Source organism: Girardinichthys multiradiatus, chromosome X (assembly GCF_021462225.1).
Source record: "Girardinichthys multiradiatus isolate DD_20200921_A chromosome X, DD_fGirMul_XY1, whole genome shotgun sequence".
Lineage (NCBI taxonomy): Eukaryota > Metazoa > Chordata > Actinopteri > Cyprinodontiformes > Goodeidae > Girardinichthys > Girardinichthys multiradiatus.
Genome location: NC_061817.1, coordinates 28,097,305 through 28,120,676, shown reverse-complemented (window position 1 = coordinate 28,120,676; position 23,372 = coordinate 28,097,305). Strand labels below are relative to the sequence as shown.

General features: G+C 38.2%; 1 protein-coding gene across 1 annotated transcript; it reads right to left on the bottom strand.

Moving 5' to 3' along the window:
• Window positions 1-4: 4 nt before the first annotated feature.
• Window positions 5-22,531, bottom strand: LOC124863391 (ubiquitin carboxyl-terminal hydrolase 31-like). The gene is made up of 16 exons (XM_047357751.1): window positions 21,464-22,531; window positions 18,113-18,247; window positions 17,716-17,810; window positions 17,547-17,639; window positions 16,409-16,544; window positions 16,025-16,172; window positions 15,733-15,913; window positions 15,521-15,632; window positions 15,250-15,344; window positions 13,297-13,374; window positions 12,287-12,416; window positions 11,791-11,910; window positions 9,215-9,440; window positions 8,950-9,108; window positions 8,559-8,711; window positions 5-6,810 (listed from the first exon to the last, which is right to left on the bottom strand). Exons 1-16 carry the CDS (start codon window positions 21,968-21,970, stop codon window positions 5,327-5,329), a joined length of 3,852 nt encoding a protein of 1,283 aa, XP_047213707.1. The 5' UTR covers window positions 21,971-22,531; the 3' UTR covers window positions 5-5,326.
• Window positions 22,532-23,372: the final 841 nt, after the last annotated feature.

Genomic DNA, 23,372 nt, shown 5'->3' with positions numbered 1-23,372 from the left:
GTCAATATTTTGATGAGAAGTTTAATTTTGTACTTGCATGGACTAACAAAGTATATACATATTTGTCCATTTGGACGAAACAAATATAAAAGTGCAAATGATAGAAAAAAAACTAAACGGAAAAAATAAATTAATTTGAACGACTTAGGAGCTTAAAACTGTAATGACAAAACAGTATAACAAAAAAAATGTACAGGCATATTGTGGAATAGAGGCTGTAGAACAACGATCAGACAACTCAGCTGTCATTAATCTGAGAAAAAGGAGAAAACTATTCCCAGACTTTAAAAGTAAACAAATCTCAACATTTGCGACAGACTTTGCTTTACAAAACAGCTTTAGGATTGTATAAAAATGTAAAGAAAAAAAACAAACAAGTGAAAAACAGACATTCTCTGTATTCAGAATGATTTTTAGCTTAACAGAAAATAAGACTCAAGACATTCCTTTATTACACAGCTTCCTAAATTCTGCATCATCCAAAGATACATAATATCCACTAAATGTGACTTTTCTTAAGGCTAGAGAACTGTTTTAGTAGATTACATCTGTAGTGCTTACATTTAGAAAACAATGCCTCGAAAACCCATCTCAAATCACTGCAAGTCATTTAAACTTAAGAGCACCACTACAGGGCGTTTTTTTTTTTTTTTAATGCCACAGAATCTGCAGAACTGAAGTATGTAACTCAAATGTAGGGTGCTGCTACCTAAGTTTCAAGGTTCAATGCAGCTTCAGTTTAGCAGCAAAATGCGTATGGAAATATGTTACATGCCATTCAATCTCAACAGAGTGGACTTGTTTGTTGCTGCAGAGAGGCTAAAAATGCAATTCATCAACAAAAGTTCACAAACAAGTGAAAAAAATGGCCTCCTATAAATTTAGGTCAATAATAAAAAACAAAATCACAGCTCAACCGATGTGTGATAAATATTAAACTAAAATATGTATATATTGTATTACAAAACTAAATTTACTATCTCTATTTATTGCATTTAGCTCCTTTGATATATTTTATACATTTTTGATGCAGCAGAGTAAATGGCAATAGGGGTTCGCAAAAATTATTTTTTTTTTTTTTACTGAAGTAAACTAATGAAAGGCTTTCACAATACAGTCGTAGATAATGAGACGACATAGTAAAACATATAGATTTTCACATCCATACTACTATCTCTGCTGATGTACAATGGTAAATGTGAAACGATGACAAAAACCCATCAGGCTGGCGGGAGCACCCATAAAGATTAGTTTTTTTTAAATAAAGGTGAGAAAAAACTAGGAAGAAATTAGATTATTCGAAACACTTCGAAACACATCGAAAATGAAGTATTCTGTGTTTTAAAGTTCTGAAAAATATAGGAAAGGTGTGCAAATTAAGCAATGGGATATACCAGCCATGCATTGCATTCTTTGTTACACAGCTGCAGACTCTTGCATAGTTGATAAGAAATACATGCATTAGTGTTCATGCAATACTGCATTCATTTATCATTTAGAAGTCTGTACAATGGAAGGTTTATAAGAAACAGCAAATGAAAAAGACCTGCACTGCAGTGCAGAAAGGTAGACACAAGATTTGTGTAAAGATTGTGATTCTGTTCGTCTGAATGTCTTCAACTGGTATCAAAACTGGTCAATCAATTGGTTTTTCAGCCTTGGATTGTTTACATTTTTAGCTCACATTATCTGACTGTTGGATAATAAAATCATAAGCAGGGGATCCCAAGTTTTCTTTGTTCTTGGTTCTATTTTTTGTTCTTAATGCACATCTCCCATTTATGATCGGATGTTTAGCAGCAGCTTCAAAAAAATCAGGTGCATAAATCTAAATATAATTAAGAAGTTGATTTATTTCAGTCATTCAATACAAAAAAGTGAAACTCAAATATAGAAATTAGCCACCAAAATATTCCAGGTGTTTTTTTTTTTCTGTTAATGTTGATGATACTGGCTTCAGCTCATTAAAAAAAAAAAAAAAAAAAAAATCAGTTGTATCTAAGGATATCAAAAGAAAGTTGAGTGGAAGAAAAAAAGTGTGGTAGTAAATGGAGCATCCAGCATCAGAGTGTCACATCACATACATACAGAAGTATAATATAACTGTTGCATTCTTTGTGTTACGTCATTCATAAACCAGAGGCAACCTGGAATAAGAAAAAACAAAATGGGCTGGTCCTCTTTTCAGGTGAAAGGAAAAAATAAAGAAATACATTTTGCATTTTATTAGGAAACCAAGGTCTCAAATTGCGTAAGAAAAGTGCGGAGACACAGAATCCAGGTTGATTAAGGTAAAGTGTGAAGTTTCCACGCCCTGTAATGTTTTGCGGAACCAATCTTTATTGGTCTTAGTCTTGGAATTTTGAGTTTTCATTAGCTGTAAGCATTAGTCATCAGAAATAAGAAAAATAAATGACTGAAATATATCACTCTGTTTGTAGTGAATCGATATGGTATGACGTTTTAAACTGAATTACGGAGCGAAATCAACTTTTCATTTAAATTCAAATTTATTGAGTTGCATCTCGAATGAGAACCTGCCCAGTTCCTAAAGGATTAGCTGCCTGCCATTTAAATACTAAACTAGATGTTCTAACCAGTCAGATCTCAATGTATTTTGCATGTTTTAAAAACAAAATGTCAGTGATGTAGTGGTGATAAAAGTGGAAGGGAAACAGTGGAAAATGTCACATGTCTTACTTGGGGTTTGATGGTAAATAAAAATCTCTAACGTTTTAGGAAGACAATGGGCTTAAAAATAATTATTTATATTTACATAATCTTAATAAAGTATCTACATTTATATAATTTACCAGATTGTCCAGCAGCCACCTCCACTCCTAATAGAAAATTTGAAAATAAAAGTAAAGGGCCTCACACCTTAATAACCGCTTTATGGTTACGTGAACTCGAAAATGGTTGGAAACACAAACATATATGATGGAAATGAACTGGCTCTGAAATATATACTAACAGTTACAGACTTAACAGGAGAACAGTCAAAGCTAAATGTACAAATAGATAGTTTTCCTTTGATTCAAACGTGCCCATAGTATTTAAACATACTGCATGTTATTTCTATGGTGTGCAACAGAAAGGAACCATCATACCAGGCAACAACTGAGGATGATACCAAATCCAAATGCATCACTGTAGTCTTCTGTATTGAAAAGACTTGGCAAATCATTTTAAATAAACATTTGCTGTGAGTTGTATTGGTCACAAAGTAGGGCTGTCTTTAGTCAAGTTATTCCCTGGCACTGCTTAATGTTTGTATTTAATAGAGACACGAAACACTGTCACTGATGGGTTGAGCACACTAAGAATCAGGTCAACAATCTCTTTGTTTCGTTGATTTCACTCACCAGTCTAGATGTAGTATAATACAGCGACCAATCCGGTCCTTAGTGCGCCCATGAACAGTTCTTTTAAAACTTTTGAGTGGCAAACATCAACTCCGGGTTACAGAAACTTTTTAAAAGAGCTTGATACCCAGGTTGTCCCTTGTCTATGTCCCATTTTAAAAGACATATCCCAAACAGACCATTAAAATGAGGCAGTCAGGTTCAATTAGTCGGCATTTTCTCAAACAATCCAAGAAACATGGTAAACTTCACAAATGCCAAGGAAAGACAATTAGTCCAAATGTAAAATAAAAAAAACTATTTTGTGATTTGAGTTTTGATTTAATTCTTTGAAAACGAAGCCTGTGCTGTCATCGGATTTACGAGGCGGCACAGTTTTACAATGACAAAGCAAACGGCCTAAAATAAGTCCAGCAACCCTAACGATTGCTCCTGCATAGAGAATATTCTGCACATTACTTAGCTTCTGGTGTTTTATTGCAAAACCACCATGCCCTGTCTAGTAGCTTAGATCAGAAAGTTCAGGATTCATGTCCACATGTGCACAACGACGACTCCCAGACAATATTTGCTGAGTTATTTAGCTAATTAAATCATCAATCTCCAGATTCAGGCTTTAGAACACAAAATATTGTCAAAGATGATATCTCCAATGAGGTACCAAAGGTTATGATATAAAACACAACAGCTTTGTAGCTGATTGAAAAGTGTGGTTACAGGTTTTAACATCATTTGAAAAAAAAGAATTGTAAAAAAAAAAAAAAAGAAAACATCAGTGCCAGTGAAGCAGTGGTCTGTAACAGCACCAGGTGTATTAAAGGAAAGATTTCTTCCAGTTGGATGACCCCTGAAACACTGAGATGAATGTACCCTTTTTGCCATTTCATTATCTAAGGCCGCTTACTCTACTTTATAATACGTCCTAAAATATTTAACTAATTAATATGTAATATTTATCATATGTTTTTATATATACAAAGTGCTACTGAACAACATTCCTACAAGTGACGCTTACAGTAAAAGACTAATTTGCCAAATGGCAATTTCTTGTCCCATGTGCAGCATTAAAAGGCGCTTAAGATCATTTTCTTTCTTGCTCATAGAGGGACAAACAGATGCTATTTATTTAATGTCAACAAACACATCTATATATTTATAAACTTCAATTTAAAAGGGATTTATTCCAAAACCTCCACTTTTTCCATTACATAAGAACCGAACTACATTTTGTTTAATAAAAAAAAAATTATCAAAAGACTACGTTTAAAAAAAACTAAAGTTTTTTGAAAAACCTCTTGTAGAGCAATTTTGAGTTTTCTTCCATCCTTTTTTTTTGGTCTAAAGCCATCATTAATTTTAAGACTTTTAATATTCACAATAAAGACTCATTTGATGCTGCTCCAATGCATCGAAGCCGAAAGCTTTCAAGAATGTTAGTGTTTTAGATACGGTATGCATCTTCACTGCTCTCAATTAAAAAGTTTAGAGTTTTTAATTTATAAATGTGTCGACAGTTTTGTTCAGACAAAACAATTCATGACACAGGAAATTTAGACAGAAATATTTTGGAATGAAACTCTTTCCAGTCTGTGAAATTATTAACTCAGAGTTGGTCCCAGAGGCTAATTTTGTTATGTTATGGTTTTGTTTTCTTTGCAATTGATTACTCAAATATTTACAGAAGGCCTTCAGAAAATAAGCATTTAAGGCTGAAAAAATACCCAACAGTATGCTACTGTTCAACCCACTACTGTTAGCGTATCAGGCAAGTGCTATGAACTCATACATGCAGATGATCGAATGTTTTTACTTTAGCAAACAAAAATGAAATTTCTTCAATAATAAAGTTTCAAAGCCAAAGAATTTTAGGGCTGATGTACAAAACCATAATATGAAAAAATGTGTCTCAAATACATCTGGTGCCAACTGAAACCGCTTTAATGTTTGTTTTCGCATTGCTATCACTGAGGCCTCTGAGTTGTTCGTGCAGGAGATTGCATGTTTGATGACAACTTTCGGGAAGATGCCATCTTCTCTAGAGGCTTCTTCCCATCTGTATGAGACTTGCTACTTACATCAGAAGTGGAAGACTTGGACTTTCCTAGTAGAGTGCGACTAAGGGAGCTGGGGGGCTTGGAAGACTCCTGCTTGGCTGAGTTTGACTCACCTCCAAGAGTTTCCTTAGACGTTTTCAAAGACCCAGCATCTCCAGTCTTTTGATTATTACCGTCTATCTCCTTAGCTTGCCCATTCTGCTTGCATGTCCTCTCTGAAGCCTTTTTGGTAAGCATGACGCTTTTTCCTAAATCGGCTGACCGGCGACTTTCCCTTTGTCGCAGGGCACTTTTGAAGAAAGACAATGCTTTCTCCTCGCATTTGGTGCTACGCTGCAGGTCTCTGGTGGATACACTAGGTGAGCGCAGGCTAGTGACTGAAGAACTGCTGCTGGAACTCCTCACGGACCTCCTCTCAAGCCGATTACTATCCCCATTCTTGGGAAGTGAAGAGCGGGCCACACAGCTGCTTCGATGGCTGTCAACCAGTGGGCTGGTGTGCATAGAATCTCTGCTGAAACTCCTTTCGATCAGTCGTTTCCGGCAGCTTGTGGAGCCTTTCTCAGTAATGCTGGAGTTCTTCTTTGCATTTGGAGACGGAGAAGCTGAAGACTGAGGTGTGGAGCGGAGGCAAGGTTTATGTTGTGGAGTTGCATCAGGAGTTTGATTTGAATCCTTCGTTTTTGAGGGAGTTCCACTGGGTGTCGAGGTGCTTTTCTTAGTATTTACAGTCTTCTCCTTGGTGTTGCTCAGCTTCTTGCCTTTTGCAGGTGTACTGGAAGACGTGTCTGAGGCTGGGTTCTTATTGATTGAGCACAGGCGTTTTTTAGAGGTCTTCTCTAGCTCTGCTTTGTTGGAACTCTTGATGGAGCCTGAGCTTTCGGACTTTAACGTAAACCCTCCGATGCTACTTTTTCGTTTCTGCTCTTTGGAGGGGGTTGCTTGAGTTGGTTGCATGTTTTGGTCTATAGCTGTGATCTCATTGTTGTTCTCAGTTGTGTCGTTTTTGTTGCTCTTCTTTTCCACTGGAGTGGGAGCCCTGCAGTACATCATGTCTAGGAACCTTTTATTGCTGTCCTCACCAAAGTTGCTTTCCATCATAGAGGAAGGAGTCCTGCTGCCGAAGTATCGTTCATGTTTACTGTAGCTGCCAAAACAGGACATGGAAACCTTGTCGTTGCCTGCCTCCCCTATCCTCTCCAGAGGAGGGGAGCATCGAGAGTCTAGGGAGAAGCGTGAGGGTGAGTTGGATCTCATTTGCAGCTTGGCAGAAAGAGACCAAGAGGGCTTTATTCCGCTGTCACTGAAGGCCAAAGGGCTGGCGATAGACGACCTCGAGGACAAGCTCTGTCGCTGGATGCTTCTCACAAATGGACGAACAGAAAATCCTCCTACAAACAGTAACGCATTTAGACATTTTTTAGTGTCGAAGGGGATAGAAACAACATATATCTAAAAACTGAGTCAATATTAAACTTATATGGGGATTACTAAAGTAGGACACAATTATAAAAAATGTATCTAATTAATTTAAGGCTTTGTAATTAGCTCTATATTAAATGCAGAAACTATATCCATCATCTGTATATGCAAGATTACTTTATCCCAGTTATTTCAGACTGAAACAAAACAGACGAGGTCAAGCTTTATAAAGAAAGTAAAAGAAAGCTTTTATTAATGAAGTCATGGTTAATGAAATGTATTGTGTTTAGAAAAAACACTAGTATCAAAGCGAAAAAGAATGTGTCACTTAATCAAAAATATATGAGATAAAATGAATGACTGCATACATATTCACCTGCGCACAGTATTTAGCAGATGCACCTTTAACTGCATTCACACCACTAGAGTCTGTGAGAATACGTCTCAATCAGAGGCACATCTGGCTTAGAGCTGCACATTATTAGCAAAACACGAAATTATGATTGTTGAATATTAAGATAATTATATTGATTGCGATTATTCCCACGTGTTCCTCTTTCGTCTGTCTGCAACCGTCCTTTGCAGTTGTGATATTGCATACATGGATACTGCAACAATTTGATATATTGTGCAGCCTTCACTGCAGTTTTTCTCCACTCTTCCTTGCAAAACAGATCAGGTTCGGTCAGCTTGCTTGGGAAGCAGACATGAGCAGCTCCTATAAAGTTTAATGAAGATCTGGGCTTTGACTTGCCCCCTCCAGAACATGCACCCCACTCTTCCATCAGTATCCTGGTTTTACTTTAGATGGTCATGTTCAATCTCTGGTTCGCTCATGTATTTCTCACTTGCAAAATATTGCTAAGCTAAGCAGTATTATCTCAGAAACAGAACTGAAAACTGTTATTCACACATTTGTTGCTTCCAGGTTGGACTACTGCAACTCATTATTCACCTGCTTAAACAAAACAAAATCATTGGATTGCAGGTTGCACAGAACGCTGCTGCCACACCTCTGACCGCTACCCGTTCAGTACACTTTAAGATCTTGGTTCTTGGTTCCCACTTCTAGGGCTTTGAATGGTCAAGCATCAGCAGAAATCTAAGAACATTTACATCTGTAAGGTCATGTGACCAAGGCCTGCTGATTGTGTTACGGACAGTGGTGAAAACTAAAGATGAAAGGGCCTTCTCAGCAATAGACCCGGGACTTTTGGAACTACTTCCTTTGTAGTTTGAGGTCTGTGGATTCTGCTGAGCTTTTAAAAAACATCTAACAACTCATTTTTACTGTTGCTTTTAATGAAGTATTTTGATGTACTGACGTTTAATGTACAGCATTTAGGCTCTATCTATTACAGATCTATTTCTTGAAACGCGCTTTTTAAACAAAGTTTTACTTACTTAATATTGAAGCAACAAAGGGGCAAAACAACAAAGGCAGGTGCGTACTTTTTATAGTCATTGTAAATCAAAACTTTTCTTTATTTAATTAATGCTCCACAACAACAATCTATCTGTTGGACAGGAGGCATTACAAGTAGTTTGTACAAACTTTAAGTATTCAATGCCAAACCTAACTCCAGATTTTGTGATTGACTAAAATTAAGATGTAAAATTAAAGTCCGGGGAACATAGTTGAAATAAAAAAAAAAAAAACAGACACTATCAACAATAACCATTTCCCACACAAATGTGAATGAAAGTTTATCCTCACCATCATCCTCATTACGTTCTCCAGGAAACTCTACTGACTCAGCAAGCGAAGCCAGCGACGTGCGTCTAGATGAAGCTCCAGAGGCCAAACTGGCAGGTCTGCTTCCAGGTAACCTGTTGACCCAGTGGTCACACAGTGATGAGCTCGTGGAGCCTGGGTAAAAGAGAAGCGGGGATTCAATTTAGCTCTTATACAAAGTTTGCAAGTAATTCTGTTGAAACATGATCATCTCTGAAAACATCTGTATGGAACCAACGGCTAAAATAAACAAGAACGTATTGGCAGCAACGCATAAGTACTCATGTGAAGTTAAAACAGTAAACTTTAGCAAGAAAAACTGAAAGCTCTTTATGGCTAGCTTGCGTACAGACAGCATAGTAAAGATACCGACCAGCGACAGAGCTATTGGCAGACCAGGAAGGAATTGCGGTTCTTCTCTGATAAAACAGTATATAGGCCGTCTGCTGACACACAGCATCATCAGAAATCGGTGTCACCTCACTGTCATCGAAGCAGTACCACTGACCATCAACAGAGTTTTTGCAGTAAGCTGGGAACACAAAGAAAGAATAAAAAGGGTTCAAATTAACAACCAAAACATTCATTCAGATCTTGAAATATGCAATGTTTAAAATTCCTGCAACTTTATACATTACCAGTGTAGTGGCCTCCGTGCATGTTGCCATGATGGTTGCAAACAGCATACAGGTCATAAAGGTAGTCATCAGGGTTTCTTCCAAGGCCGTAGGACCTTCTCCATGGCGACCAATGAGATGGTAAACTCCAACTGCTCTGGCTTCTCTTGACCACATGTGGAGCCATGTCCATTCCCATCAGTGGGAACCGCACCATGTTCTGCATCTTCACCCTCCGGTCTCCTTCCTGAATACAGAACCAACCAAGACCCAGAAGCAGGTTAGATTTGCATAATCATATTTATTTTAGACAGAACAGAAGAAACAGAAAACACTGAAATTCTAGTATGTTGCTCTCAAGTCAACTTCTAGTCAGAAATAAAAATAAAATACACATAAACAACACTAAATCCCTCACTCTTAAAAAAACAGTTATTCTCCCTAAATCAGGCTAGGAAAACCACCCCCAGCGTGTGTGAAACGTGCAGCAGTTGGTAGCACTGTTGCCTTGCAGCAAGAAGGTTCTGGATTCAATTCCCGGCCGGGGGTCTTTCTGCATGGAGTTTGCATGTTCTCCCCGTGCATGTGTGGGTTCTCACTGGGTACTCCGGCTTCCTCCCACAGTCCAAAGACATGCCAGTTAGGTTAATTGGTAACTCTAAATTGCCCTTAGGTGTATGAATGAGTGTGTGCATGGTTGTATGTGTGTTGCCCTGCGATGGACTGGCGACCTGTCCAGGGTGTACCCTGCCTCTCGCCCATAGACTGCTGGAGATAGGCACCAGCTTCCCCGCGACCCACTATGGAATAAGCGGTAGAAAATGAAACATTGCAAGGCAATTAAAAAATAAACAGCAGAAGAAGAAACTAAATGGGATCTACTTAACTTGAAGAGATCTATGCTCAATGGCAACTTTATTGCCCCCAACGGGAAATACATTAGCAGCATGTCCACTTATTAAAACACAAAAATAACGAAAACACAGAACAGCCCAGGTTTTATTAGTTAGAATCAACTAAGTTCAATGAGCAACAGTACTGGCAGCAAACATTATGGTTCTACTGTATGTTATTAAGCATAGCAGCAGCTATAAAAGAGACTATGTCTCTTGGTCTTTAGTGAAAGCACTTTATACCAACAGCCTGAGGGAAGCAGCTAAGAATCTCTAAAGAGGGGGTGGTCTGAATGTAACATGACAGAGGTTGTCTTCCTCAGCACCACCTTGTTCTAAAGGTTCACAAGTCGGACCAGAGTCCTCCCTGAAATTTCAATGACCAAGATGTTCAGAAGCTGGGTTGCTAAAAATCTGAGTAATGTGTACTTGCTGAAACTTGACAGGACTATTTAACCCACATTTCCTGGATCTTTTCTTTCTTTACCAATGCAATGTCCCCACCACTCTCTGTGAGCTTTATCATCTCAGCCACAACAAAATACAGATCAGGTGTGGGAATTAAGGACAGGTAGGCTACATGCACACTACAGGTCTTCATGGTCAACTCTGATTTTTTTTTGCAGAGAACAGAGATTGCTTTTGTTCGGTTGTTCATATAATTTTGATGGGGCTGTTATCCGACTGCCATTTGAACAAACTACGGCCCTAAAGTGACCCACATCCACTGATAAAGATGTTACATTGTATGCAGCATGCTGCATTTTCGACACTTAATATGGATGCTCCAGATATCAGCATGTGTGCATGAATTTGAAGTAAATTTAAAGTTGCTGTCGGAGCTGAAAAATGATGACTAGTTCCATCAACCGTGTCTGCTGGCACAGACAAAATTACTGTAATACTGCATAAATACAAGACTTTGAATTTAGGAGACTCTGTAAATCCATATTTTGTGCAGCTCTCCTCAGAAGCTTTATATAAAATCAAAATCCCACAAAAACACAAAGCAATAAATACTGATGCACACATAAGACCAATAAAAGCAACTTTTTATTACAGAAACTCAGCCTTCTCAGAAGCATGTCCACTTACAGTTCAGTGTGTTAAATACTTGGCTGTGGCTCCTTTTGCATGAGTTACTGCAGCAATGCAGCGTGGCAAGATGGCAAACAACCCCAGATAGGTTTCATAGCTGCCTTCAGCTTGTCTGCATTGTTGGCTCTGCTGTTTCTCATCAACCTCTTGACAGTACCCCAAAGACTCTCAAAGAGGTCTTAAGCATCTTTTGCAACTACATTTTTTCCTTCCACACAACTTACCATCAATATGCTTGGACAGCCAGCTTCCTCAAAATGACCTTTCATGGCTTACCCTCCTTATAAAGGGTGTCAATGACTGCCAGACAACATTCAAATCAGTAGCCTTCCCTATGCTTGTGTAGACCATATATAATATCTATGTAATAAAAAATATTTTCTGTTGATCTGATGAAACATTAGCAGCAAACCATAAATATCAATATTAACAGAAAAAACAGGTAAATTAGGTCACTCTGTCTGTAATTAATGTATGTAAGTTTTACTTTTTGAATGAAATTACTGAAATAAATGTACTTTTATAGATTTTCTAATTTATTAACATGTACCTATATACCCCAGAGACCATTTTAACTTTATTTTGTGACCAGATAAGCTGAAATACCTGTCTAAACCTCTTGAGATGCAGTATGAGCACATCCGGCAGTGTCCACAAGCTGAGCTTTATCCGGCCCTGTTGTAGCTGCTTGCAGTGGGGACATCGCCAGGCATCGTCTGGAGCCAGCTAAAACACACACACACACACACACACACAGAAAGAGTCAAAAAAGAAAAACAAGTTTCAACCACAGTGCTTTTAAAATAAGCTCCACACAGGATGAGGCCCACATTTTCACCACTACACTTTTCCACAAGAGCGGTTCAAGGCAACTTAAACCACAATGATTGCATCCAGATTTTTAGTAAATTTGAAACATAACATCAGCAGTAACATACAGTTAAAATCCATAAACTGAATAGCTTTTGACTGAAGAAAATTTCAAGAAAACTTTAAACTGTAAAAAAACAAAAAAGCCTTTTTGCCTAAACTGCTATTGCCAAGGCACATTTAGGAAGTATTCTGAAACAGTTGGAGAGGATATTAGACTGCTGGGTTGTACCTGCTCCTCCTTAGTGTAGAGCTGAAAGCACTGAGCAAGGGTGCAGGCCTGGGGCTGATGGTGCTGCTGTCTGTGCAGATAGACACTCTCAGCATCTGGAATATACTCCTCCTCAGTGTGGCCGAACAGACTGCGGAAAATTAAGAACAGTTCACTCAACAGGAAAGGCAAGATGAAAACGAGTCCTTGATGTCTCCAAATCCCCTTTTTATTAGTCGATGTTATTATAATGGGAATGCAGACTGATATTGCATTTCAGGTCATCATCAAGGAATGTGGCAGCAATTAGTTCGAATCAATTACTTCCTCAAACTTAACACCTCGGAGAATTCTTTCAGAGCCAAATTTAACAACTGTCAACGAAAGGAACCTGATCCAGAGAAATGTAAAGAAACAGTGACCAAGTCAGACAAGAATAGATGTGTGCATTAATGATTCAGCACGGTTTGGCTGGCATGACATTAAAACAGCAGATATATCTGATTGTGTAGGAGGAACTTCAACATTGTTGTTTAGTTAAAAGCTACAACTTTGTTCAAACAGAGAGCATTTGTTCAATGTATTTGTTCAGTTGTGAAAGAGTTCGAAACAGGCTGAGTCCTGAATGTAATCTAGGTTTGACGTTCTTTTGAAAGCAAAAATATTGACAGAAACTTTGTCAAATTAGGTCGTCATGACTTTTTACTACGTAGTTGTCAAACTGCAAAAGCTTCTTCACTACAAGAGATGTTTAGGAAAATATGAACTTGCAACTGTGGCCAGATATTTGTCACCTTAGAAACCAAAAAGAAAGCAAAGTAAAAATAAGGATCGAAATGCGGAGCTTTAGACAGCCAATTTGACTGAAGGTTCTTGTAGGTCTTAAAATACATCAAAGTAGCAATTGGGTTTAACTAATAACATTTTTACATTTCAAAATAGTGCGTTGCATTATCGTATCCTCTCTCTTTTTCATGGCGTTTAGTAGTCAGCATTAACTTTGTTATTTCAATTGTGTTGTTTTAACTCACTAGTCCTTGGTCTCTTTGTCCCACTCAACCACAATCTTCACATGTGGGGGTCCCCCTTGTCCACAGGACTTGTATGCTCTGCAATAAAAAAGACAGCGGCAATTACTTAAGTGACCCATTAACAAATTTCACTCCCTTTTTATATCTATATATCACTATATCTTCTTTTGACTTGTTCCTGTACAAACACCAGTATGCGCTCAACTGCTTAAACCCTGGCCTATCACTTTATTTTTAACAGTAGATCAGTATTTTAATGGACAATGGGGATAAATAATTGTTAAAAATGGTCAAATCCGAGGTACAATCTAATTCAATTGTAAAAACAGAACAGCTATGACGCGAAATAACCAGCATCTGACTTCAAGCATTATTAATGCATTTGTTATTAAACTACCTTATCTAAGATAGTGTCGAGAAACATTACAGACTACTGTTATGCTTTCCATTCATTCTCTTATTATGTTATTTAAAGATCATTTAGTGTGTAGCAATACATTAAGGATTACTTAACCCAACATGATTAGCAAGAAGGTTCACTGGTTACACCTGGATTTACACGCTTTACTGGTCCTCATTCATTCATGCAAAATCCAATGGATTAGCAGAACAAGCTAAACTGGCATCTTAACAATCATATTCCTGTGACAACATAACCTGACTCAATAAGTAAAGACAATAAAACTGAAAGAGCATGTGATCAGAGACAAATATCAGTCCCTCCAGTTTTTCGTGATTCCGCGATCGTGGAAAGTAACGCAAAATCAACCCATCCCCAGATTTTTTTGTGCTAATACATCATTTTGAGTTTGTAGCAAACATTCCACAAAAATGGCCAAAAACATTGGGTTTAAGTGACTGCTAACTCCCACCTGCAGGTGGCAGTATTTCTTACTTCTACTGCAATGCTGCCTTAGCCTTACTTGATGTTAATCTGTGATCAATATAGCAAGTTACAAAAAGTCACATTTACCGTCAAACAAATACGCAGAGGACCAATCAAAGCAGGATGCCTCTGTTCTCCATGAGAGTGGTGGAAAATTATTTTTGCACATCTTGCAATAAGGCACTTGCCCACCAAAGGAAGTCTACAATTGACTACCAGTTACAAGGAATCAAATATCAATGTGTTGAGTAACTGAATCACAAGCAAGAATAACCACAGCAGCAGCTGAACGAAACCAAGTAAAAAAACATTTCATTTACCTGTTATTTACTTTTTAAAGTAACGGTAATGCTAGCACCAATGAAATTAAATCAATGGACTGATGCCAGACATGTTATCTCATTTTATATTAGTAATTCTAAAATGAGCACTTTTCTAAACAGAAATGTAATGAGAAAAAAAGTATCGCCAAATTTCTTACAAATATTTCCAAAGTAGCACCACAAAATCAGTAATTTTGATTGCAAAAAAAATCACAAAGGAAATTGCAAAATCCTGACTAAAATATAGAGGAGACTGGTATTATTTTATTTATTTAAAAAACAGGTATTAATTAGTTTGTGTATATTTACACAGACATCTCTAAGGTTACAACACATTTTCTGTCAAAATTACATCTTTTATCAGACTCGAATTTCCAGACATCACTACCGTTCTTTGTGAATGTATAACATATAAGTTAAGTGCTGGATATTCAACTGTGTAGGAACCCTGGATCTTACACGTCACATTAATTTCAGAAGACAAATTTGTAAAAATAAAATTATCCTTTTGAGAAAATATCTTTGAGGTTTAAATTTTTATTTACTAAAAGCTATCAGAATTGTTATGCACATTATAGTTATATGCTTTTTTGGAAAGTGTTTTTCCATGACCAAATAAACTCTAAGCAGACTTATGCTTGACTGTCAAAATTAGGCCGAATTTATATGTGAAAACAAATTTGAAGTGACAGGTCCAATCTATTACATAGTTTATGAAATATGACATTAACTATAAGGACTGACCTTTCAACAGTTGGGTGACACAGTGGTTTCTCATCTTGAGGAAGGAGGTAGGTAATACCAACAACGCCAACCACACGAAGACTGAAAGGTCCAACCTACACAAAGAGTGATCTTGTTGTCATAAATGTTCTATTTTATAACTACATTAGTCTTTGTCAGCACACTTTTGTAATAAAAGAATTCATCCACTGCTAAAATGTTGAAATTTGATTCTTAATGTAGTCTTAAGATTAAAAACTATGTAATAGGCAGGAATTTATCATCTTCCTACCTGAAGGTAGACCCCGGGCCTCAAAAGATGCCGCATTTTCTCCAGGATCTCTTTTTGTAAAGCATCCCAAGTCACAGTGCGCTCCATGTACAGTACAAAAGGCAGGCCAAACCTAATAAAACACAATGTATAGATGTGATTCGCAAAAAAAAACATCTGTTCTTGAGATGTTTGATTAAAATTAAAAGTCATGATAAATTTCATAGCCGTACCTTTTTGCTTGGTGGCCAGTGCACGCTCTGTTACACACCAGGAGAATAATTTTTTCTGGCCCTACGTTTTTATTTGGTGATCCAGTCACAGGAGTCATTGCCCCCTGCATGAAGGATGGAGTCCTGCCGATTTCTATCCCGTACTTCAGATTGTTATGATTCAGGTTTGCCAGAAGGCTTCCTGTGACAAAAAAGGCATGCTTTGATGTTTCTGTTCTGTATCATTAAGTATAGGTGTAAAAAAAAATGAAAATAACAATACAATTGTTTTTTAAAATTGTACCCGACTTGCCTCTTTTTGTGCGTAGGTTTTCCAATTTGAAGGTCTCTGGTGTCTCAAAGGCAAAGATGGAATCGCTCTCTTGGATGATATCAAGATCATCGTCGTCATCACAAAATGAGCGATGAAAGCCATCATAATACATTTCCGTCAGCACAAACTAAAGAAAAGAAAAATAAAACAAATGACATACTGCTTCTGCTATCAGCTACATTCAATTTCAACTCAATTTCCAGCAGTGTTAACAATAAGCAGCTTTGGGAAAAACTGGTCTGATTTACACATTGCTATCTGGCTGCAGGCAGAACTGGTTTTACAGACACTGACTGAGCTGACACCTTGTGTCTGTAACATAGCCTCCCAGTGTCAGACCCTGAAAAGAGACGGGAATAGCACCTGGTCCATCGGGATCTTGGTTTCACGTGACACAGCATCTCTGAGGCGATAGACAGTACTTTTGAGAGGAACAGCAACTCCAATCCTCATGCAGTGAGAGTACTTCCCCTGGTAGACCACTGTCACATACAAGGGCCTAACAAAAGAAAACAGTGAAATGTTAAAAAAAAATTAAAATAAAGTATATTGCATTCCAATTAACAAGTTCTTTAAAGCCAATGGTAAAATTACTGATCCACAAATTGTGTTTTAAAACTCTTCCCCACTTCTTTGCCATGTCTTTTTGTAAACCTGATGAATTTTGTTAAATTTTAGTTGAAAATCATTTCCTGAGTATTACAACTGAATAATCTAAGTTTAGGTTAACAATTGTCCATTCAAGAGATGATGCTTGATACGCAAACAGTCATGTCGAGGTTTGTTTGGTCTCCAGTCTACCCGATTTGTGGCCCTTGCACGTCTAAGTCCTTTAACATTTTCTAGTTTTCTCGAAATGTGTATTTAAGAATGTAAACCAACAATCTTTGACAGTTCTCAAGTGATTTGCTCTCATTTTAACTTTGTTGTCGTATCACTTCTTCACTCCTAATAAAGACATGAAGTTGCAATTTAGCGCAAGTAGAAAAACATTCCAGTAAATTCCTCTATACTGAATTACCAAAGCATAGAGCTTAAAGAGAAAACATGCACCGCTTACAGGCTAAACTGGCTGATCTACAACATAACAGCATGCTTCACTCTCTCCTCCCTCTGTTCACACTTTACTGTTTTTGTTTATAGCCCGAAGCACATGCTCCTTCCCAACCTGTTTGATGCTCCTACACCTTTAGCCCCAGAGCCCTCCTGCCACAACAGGTTAACCTCCTTCTAAAACCACACACACTCACACCTCAGTTTTGTTTCACACCCATGTAAGCTTCTTAAAACACATACACGTGCGTGCACACACATTATGTTTGATGTAAAGTCAAAAGTGACAGTGCTTTCAAGACTATGCATGCAATGTATTTGTGTACTTTTGTGTAGTTTCAAAGAAAAAAAACACAGCTGTTTAGTGGTTATAGTCAGGAACGTGTAGGGACCCGTAAATGGAGCACTAGAAACTGGTTTCTCCCTGCTGTTCCACACAGTAACTCACCGTGTGTGTGGCAGAGGGATTGGTAAGGAGATACAGAGGAAGGGATCAAAGGTGTTGCTCTGCTTTTGGCAATGCGGGCAAGTAAGAGAAGACCTGTAGGGAAAAGAACATAAATCTCTTAATGTGATCACGAGATAGTGTTGCCAGATTCTGAAGGAATTGAGTCTACCTGTACTGGGCTTGAAACAGCTCCTGCACAAACGACCCAGCAGAGAGGGGAGGAGAGGGCCCCTCTATGCTCTGGTCATCCTCTTCAATGGGAGGCTGATGAGACAAGATCAATTATTATTCTCACTAGTCATAATTGGAATCTATGTTGCCTTGAAATGCTCTTTATTTTGCCTAATTCAAGGGAAATCACATCATCGGGCAAGTCTAATTCGGCCAAACTACAAATCAAATGAACGTGCAACATAAACTGAGAAACTGTGTGATATGATTAAATATAATGCACAAAATAAATAAGCTTCTGATAGCTGAAAAGTTGGGAGTAAAATCTCAAGTTTCCGATTTAAATTTCAGGCCTGCCTGTGCCTCATTATCCTTCTAATAGCTTCTAGGTTCACCTTAATAGCAGGCCTGCTGTTAGGGTTGTTGGTGTTGAGATCCTCATGCACTCTGTCCAGCAACCAGAGCAGAAACTCTTGAGCATCATGCTGGGCGTTCCCTTTAAACTGTGTGGCATTCTTTGACACAGCATTCTGCAACAAATAACATAATTCAACAATAAATTGTCAGGCAAAAACTCTAAATTAATTAGACTAGGGGTGCACCAACTGATCGGCCGGCCAATCGATCGCCTGATTTCCTTAATTTTGGGGGAACGGCCAATACTGGCATGTGAAACCGATTTTATCCACCAATCTTATCTACTTGTCTAACCTTTTGTGCAAGTTTTGTTTTTTTTTTTATGTGAAAAATCAAAGACTGAAGGAAGTGCAATGCTCTAAAGGTTTCATTTATATTTGAGAGCACAACCTCATGTGCAGCTAAAACAAGTTTGTATTGTTTCATGGGTATTGTTCAATGTTTTTGAATAAAATAAGATTGGAACTTTGAAGGTGTATTGTGACCTTATTACACCTGACAGTGTCAAATATGAAAAAAAATCAGTTGCGGCCAAAATCGGAATCGGCAGGTCAGGCTTTTTTAAAGATTGGTAATCTGTGATTGGCCAGAAAACTGCAATCGGTGCACCCCTAAATTAGACCTTTTATGTAGTTCAATTTAAGTGTTTCACTCACAACAAACGTCGTGCCAGGGCACTTAACAATACAAGCAGATCAATTTATATAAAGATATTATCAAATCAATCCAATTTTATAAACAGGCTGAAATTTGATTACTTGTGACCCTTTTCCACTGGCCGGCGCCGCCCTGCTTCACTCGGTTTCGCTTTACGGTAACTGTTGTGTTTCCACTGACCTGAAGCTATGGCGGCTGAAGCGCCGCCTACAGCCATCAGTTGTGCAGCTATTAACGTTACTGTGTTACATTGTCACATTAAAGTAATCTAAGTGAAATGCTAAACAATAAATAGAAAATACAAACATAAATAAACTAAATATGTATATGCAAGAATGCCTTATGTTTTTTTATGTCTAAAATGATGCACTAGGATAAATATCTGGACAACAGCCCAGCCAGAACTTATAAAATAAGACAGGGGTTCTGATGTGAGGGGGGTGTGGCAGCAGAAGCAGAGAGGAGAGACGTTGCTATCTGGACTGGTGAAGCTCCAAAGTTTGCCTGAAGACAAAATTTTGTTTGTAAGGCTTTATGAAGTTTTTCTCTTATCCATGGCAAGGACATCCAAGGACAAGGACTTAAAAGCGCAAAACTGCAGACTTATCACCTTGGGAGTTAGTTTTAGGTTGGATTTTGCATATTTGTGCTCCGCACATTCAGTGAGCTCGTCCTTCACGTTTGGTCCGATGCAGGCAGTCTGGTTACGGGCAGTTGCTCTCTGCCTGCTCCCTCCTCCTGCAGACGCTGGTACGCTTAAGGACCGTCAATAAATGTCCAAACCAAACATGTTTCATGGTGGTTTTATTTTGTGTGTTTTGTGAGGAATGTTTGTGCCTCTGAACTGCTGATTTTATGTGTGATCAGCTGATTTAGGATGTTATTAAATACATCACTCTGCCTGAGTGTAATTCAGAAAGCCGATTTGTTCTTGTCTTTTCTGTCAGCCTTCAGGCATGGTTTATGGTGGTAAAATTACATGTATGACTTGCTCTGGCCACTGTGGTCCTTAATATTATGGCAGTTGCTCTTGAGTTTCATTAGCTTTTCCATGCACTGTCTCAACGAAAACCTTCTCATTTCTCCTCCTCCATGGGGTACCAAAATACTAGGCACTGGTACGGAAAAAACACTAATGGAAATGCTGGCACAGCGAGCCGAGTGGAGTGAAGTAGGGCCAAATCGAGCCAGTGGAAAAGGGGCAATACACAACCGGTCAAACGTTTTAGACATTTTTTCACTTAGTGGGTCTCTTTACTTTCATGACTATTTACATTGTAGATTCTCACCAAAGACAAAAGAACACACATGGAATTATGTAGTAAACAAAAAATTTTAAATAACATTTTTATATTTTAGGTTCTTCAAAATAGCCACCCATTGCTTTGTTTACTGCTTTGCTCTCTTGCCATCCTCTATGAGCTTCATGAGGTGGTCACCTGAAATGGTTTAACAAAGAGTCTCGAAAGAACTTCATTGATAGACGGCCAAAGGTTAATTGATCAGTCATCACAGCAAAGGACGGCTACTTTAAGGAATTTAAAATATAACGTATTTAAAGTTCTTTTACATTTTTTTGTGTGCTACATAATTCCATATGTGTTCATTCACAGTTTTGATGCCTTTAGTGAGAATCGATGTACAGCAGAAAGGATCATAAACATAGAGAAGACCATTAAATAAAAAAGGCCTTCTAGAACTTTTAACCGGTTGTGTACATTAAACCTGATCCAAATCTCAGAAAAATAAATTCCACGCATGTCATATTCATTTATATTGTTTGTTTCATCCTTATTCTATATTAAACACAATATATTCTAAATATTTCCTCACCCTAATATCAGCATGTGCAATGTTAATTTAACAAATGACCGCATGAAACGCAATCTTTGCTGACTGTTAAATCCGAAGTGTTAGGAATTTGAACTTTGCATGGCAATAATTATTACCAATCAAACACCAGAAATCAAAATCTGAACATTTTCCCCCAGTTAGCTCTGACTGGTGATCAGTTGGTCAAACAATGAAAAATTGTATTTTTTTCTCTTCGTCTATTTATAAAAGGGATAAAGCTAAAAACGACCAATGTTTTCAATAGCATGTACTTTAATTCAGTTTGTTTAAGAGTAATACAAATCCCAAAAAGATTAGAGACATCTTTATTGGTTTTGAAACTACTGAAACAAGTGGTCATACTCTTTAATGACTGATATTCTTTAGGAAAATGAAATTAACTAATTGGAATCACCAGATCAGACTACTAAGGAATGCTAGAAGTCGGTCTTTGCCCAAAAAGGCCCAATCGGTGCATCTCTACCCAATAATATATTCCTTCTATTTACAGTCTCACTGTAGTAGAAATCCACATCTAAAAGAAATAGAGTTGGAAGCACTGTAATAATGATTTATCAGGACTGATATCATCATGGTATTTCACAATATTATCACCTTAAAATGACTTTCCAGTATCATTCAGTCTTAACAAATTTTCCCACTGCAGCACTTTTAAGCGTATGGAAGGGCATAATTTTGCTATACATACAAAAATGTCCAATTTGCACATATATAGTTATACTCCAAAGCAGAAGGTCTATTGCATACTGAAGTACCTCAAAATGAGCACACAGTCACATTAATGTCCATTCATACTGTTGTCTTGTTTCGGTTCTTACCTTGAAGTCCCTGCTATGCTGAGGTGTGTATTCAAACGTCCACAAAGCCCGTACAAGTCCCGACAGCTGCTCGGTCACTTCTCCTTTGACCAGAGGACCCTTTTTCTGCAGATGAACCCCATTTGTTTTGGGCTTGTCCTCCTCCAAATCCTCCCCTTTGTAGTGCTCCAAAACGAGGTACTCAGCGAAGAGTTCGGTGTTACTCAGGCACTGCAGGATTGCATTCATAAAGCAGGTATTGCCGTGGTTTTTCAGACCTGACACTCCGGGAACTCTCTCTCCGGACAGGAACCCACCATCCTCCATGGGAACATCTTTATTCCCAGATTTGAAAGCGGAGAATCCTCCATCATCCTTGTCATCCTCGGTTTGAACTTCAGATCCAAAATGTGATAAGGCTGTCAGCGTCCTGAGGACTCTGCTCATAAAACTGCCCACAGAGCCTCGCCTGAACAGCTTCTTGCTGAAGCTGGACTTCTTGTCCTTGGTGGCGGATTTGCAGGACATGATTTCCCTTTTCAATCTGACCGTCGGGCCGTGCTGAACCAGGGTCAGCTCACCGGCTGCCTGCTGCTACATCTCAAAACAGAAAGTCTGCAGACAACTCTGAGTCTGTTAGCTAACCTTAACCGTAGATACAGGGATCATTTTTGCCTGAGCGATTTCTTCCTAAAACTCACACAAGAGCTAATTGCTTTTTAGAAAAAATACTACAAACGACAAACAAATAAAAGAATGAAACCTAGATATTAACCTGGTTATTGCTCATTTGTGCAACTGGCAACAGTTACCTTGTTTTCCTGCTTTCTGCCCTGCAGCGATGGATCAATTATGTAAAATAACAGCAACGTTAGCTAATTTAAAAAAGGCTAATGCTAGCTCCAATAACAACAAGAACAGCAGAAACGATGACAGTCTGTTTCGGTTGAGATAGTTCGGTCCAACCGGAACGGATTTTCCGCCATGACATGCAGCTAACGACAGTCAAAGTTAGACACCCGGCTGAAACTGTATAACCTCACATTTTGTGTGTTGGAGACACATTCGGGCCAGACTGGAAAGGCTTGATTTACTTCTTCTTCTTTACCAGAGCTTTCACAATCTACAACTCCTCCACAGCACCACGCACTGGACTGGAGTGAGTCTGACTGGATTTTCTTTTTTTTTTAATAGTTTACAACTCAGTCATTTAAATGGAAAATAAATAAATACATTTTCAAGAGTTACAATAGAGACAATCTGCAGCACCTTCTCAATTCTTTCGTAAAAGTATAAAAACTATAATGCATTTTCAACAGTCTGGCATTTTTTTCACTGCTACTGATGAGCAGAACACAAACATGTTGCTAGCAAAACATATGAGGAGCATTATTCAGTCCATTAGTGATGGAATTTAGGGTTTGTTCTTGAGCAACACATTCATCAATCCATCCATCGTGTTCTGCTAATCCAAGATCGGATTGTAGTCTTGCCAGGTCCAGGAGAGAAACCCAAACATCCACTCATCCCCTCTCTGGGGGACCTCAAGGAATTCCCGGGCCAGGAAATGCCCAGATTAAACATCCAGATTAAATGACCGAATCACTTCTGTTGACTCCTTTTAACCTCTTAAGCCCTAGGGTCCCCTTACATGGGGTCTTGGCCTCTTTAGCAACAATAACACACTTGTAGCTGACTAACTCTGAGACTGACACACACGTCGTATGTCCAGATCTTAATCTGGGACACCTCTACAAAAGTATCTACTTCATTCTTATATCCACTGACTACAGATGTCACTCAGATGTTGCAATTACAATATATTGCATTTATTTCCTTCTTTACAGCAAGAGGTTTTGTATGTAAACATCTGGTTTTTGTTAGGCAGAATTTAGGTTTTTGCATTCAAACCTCATTTACTCAGGCCCAG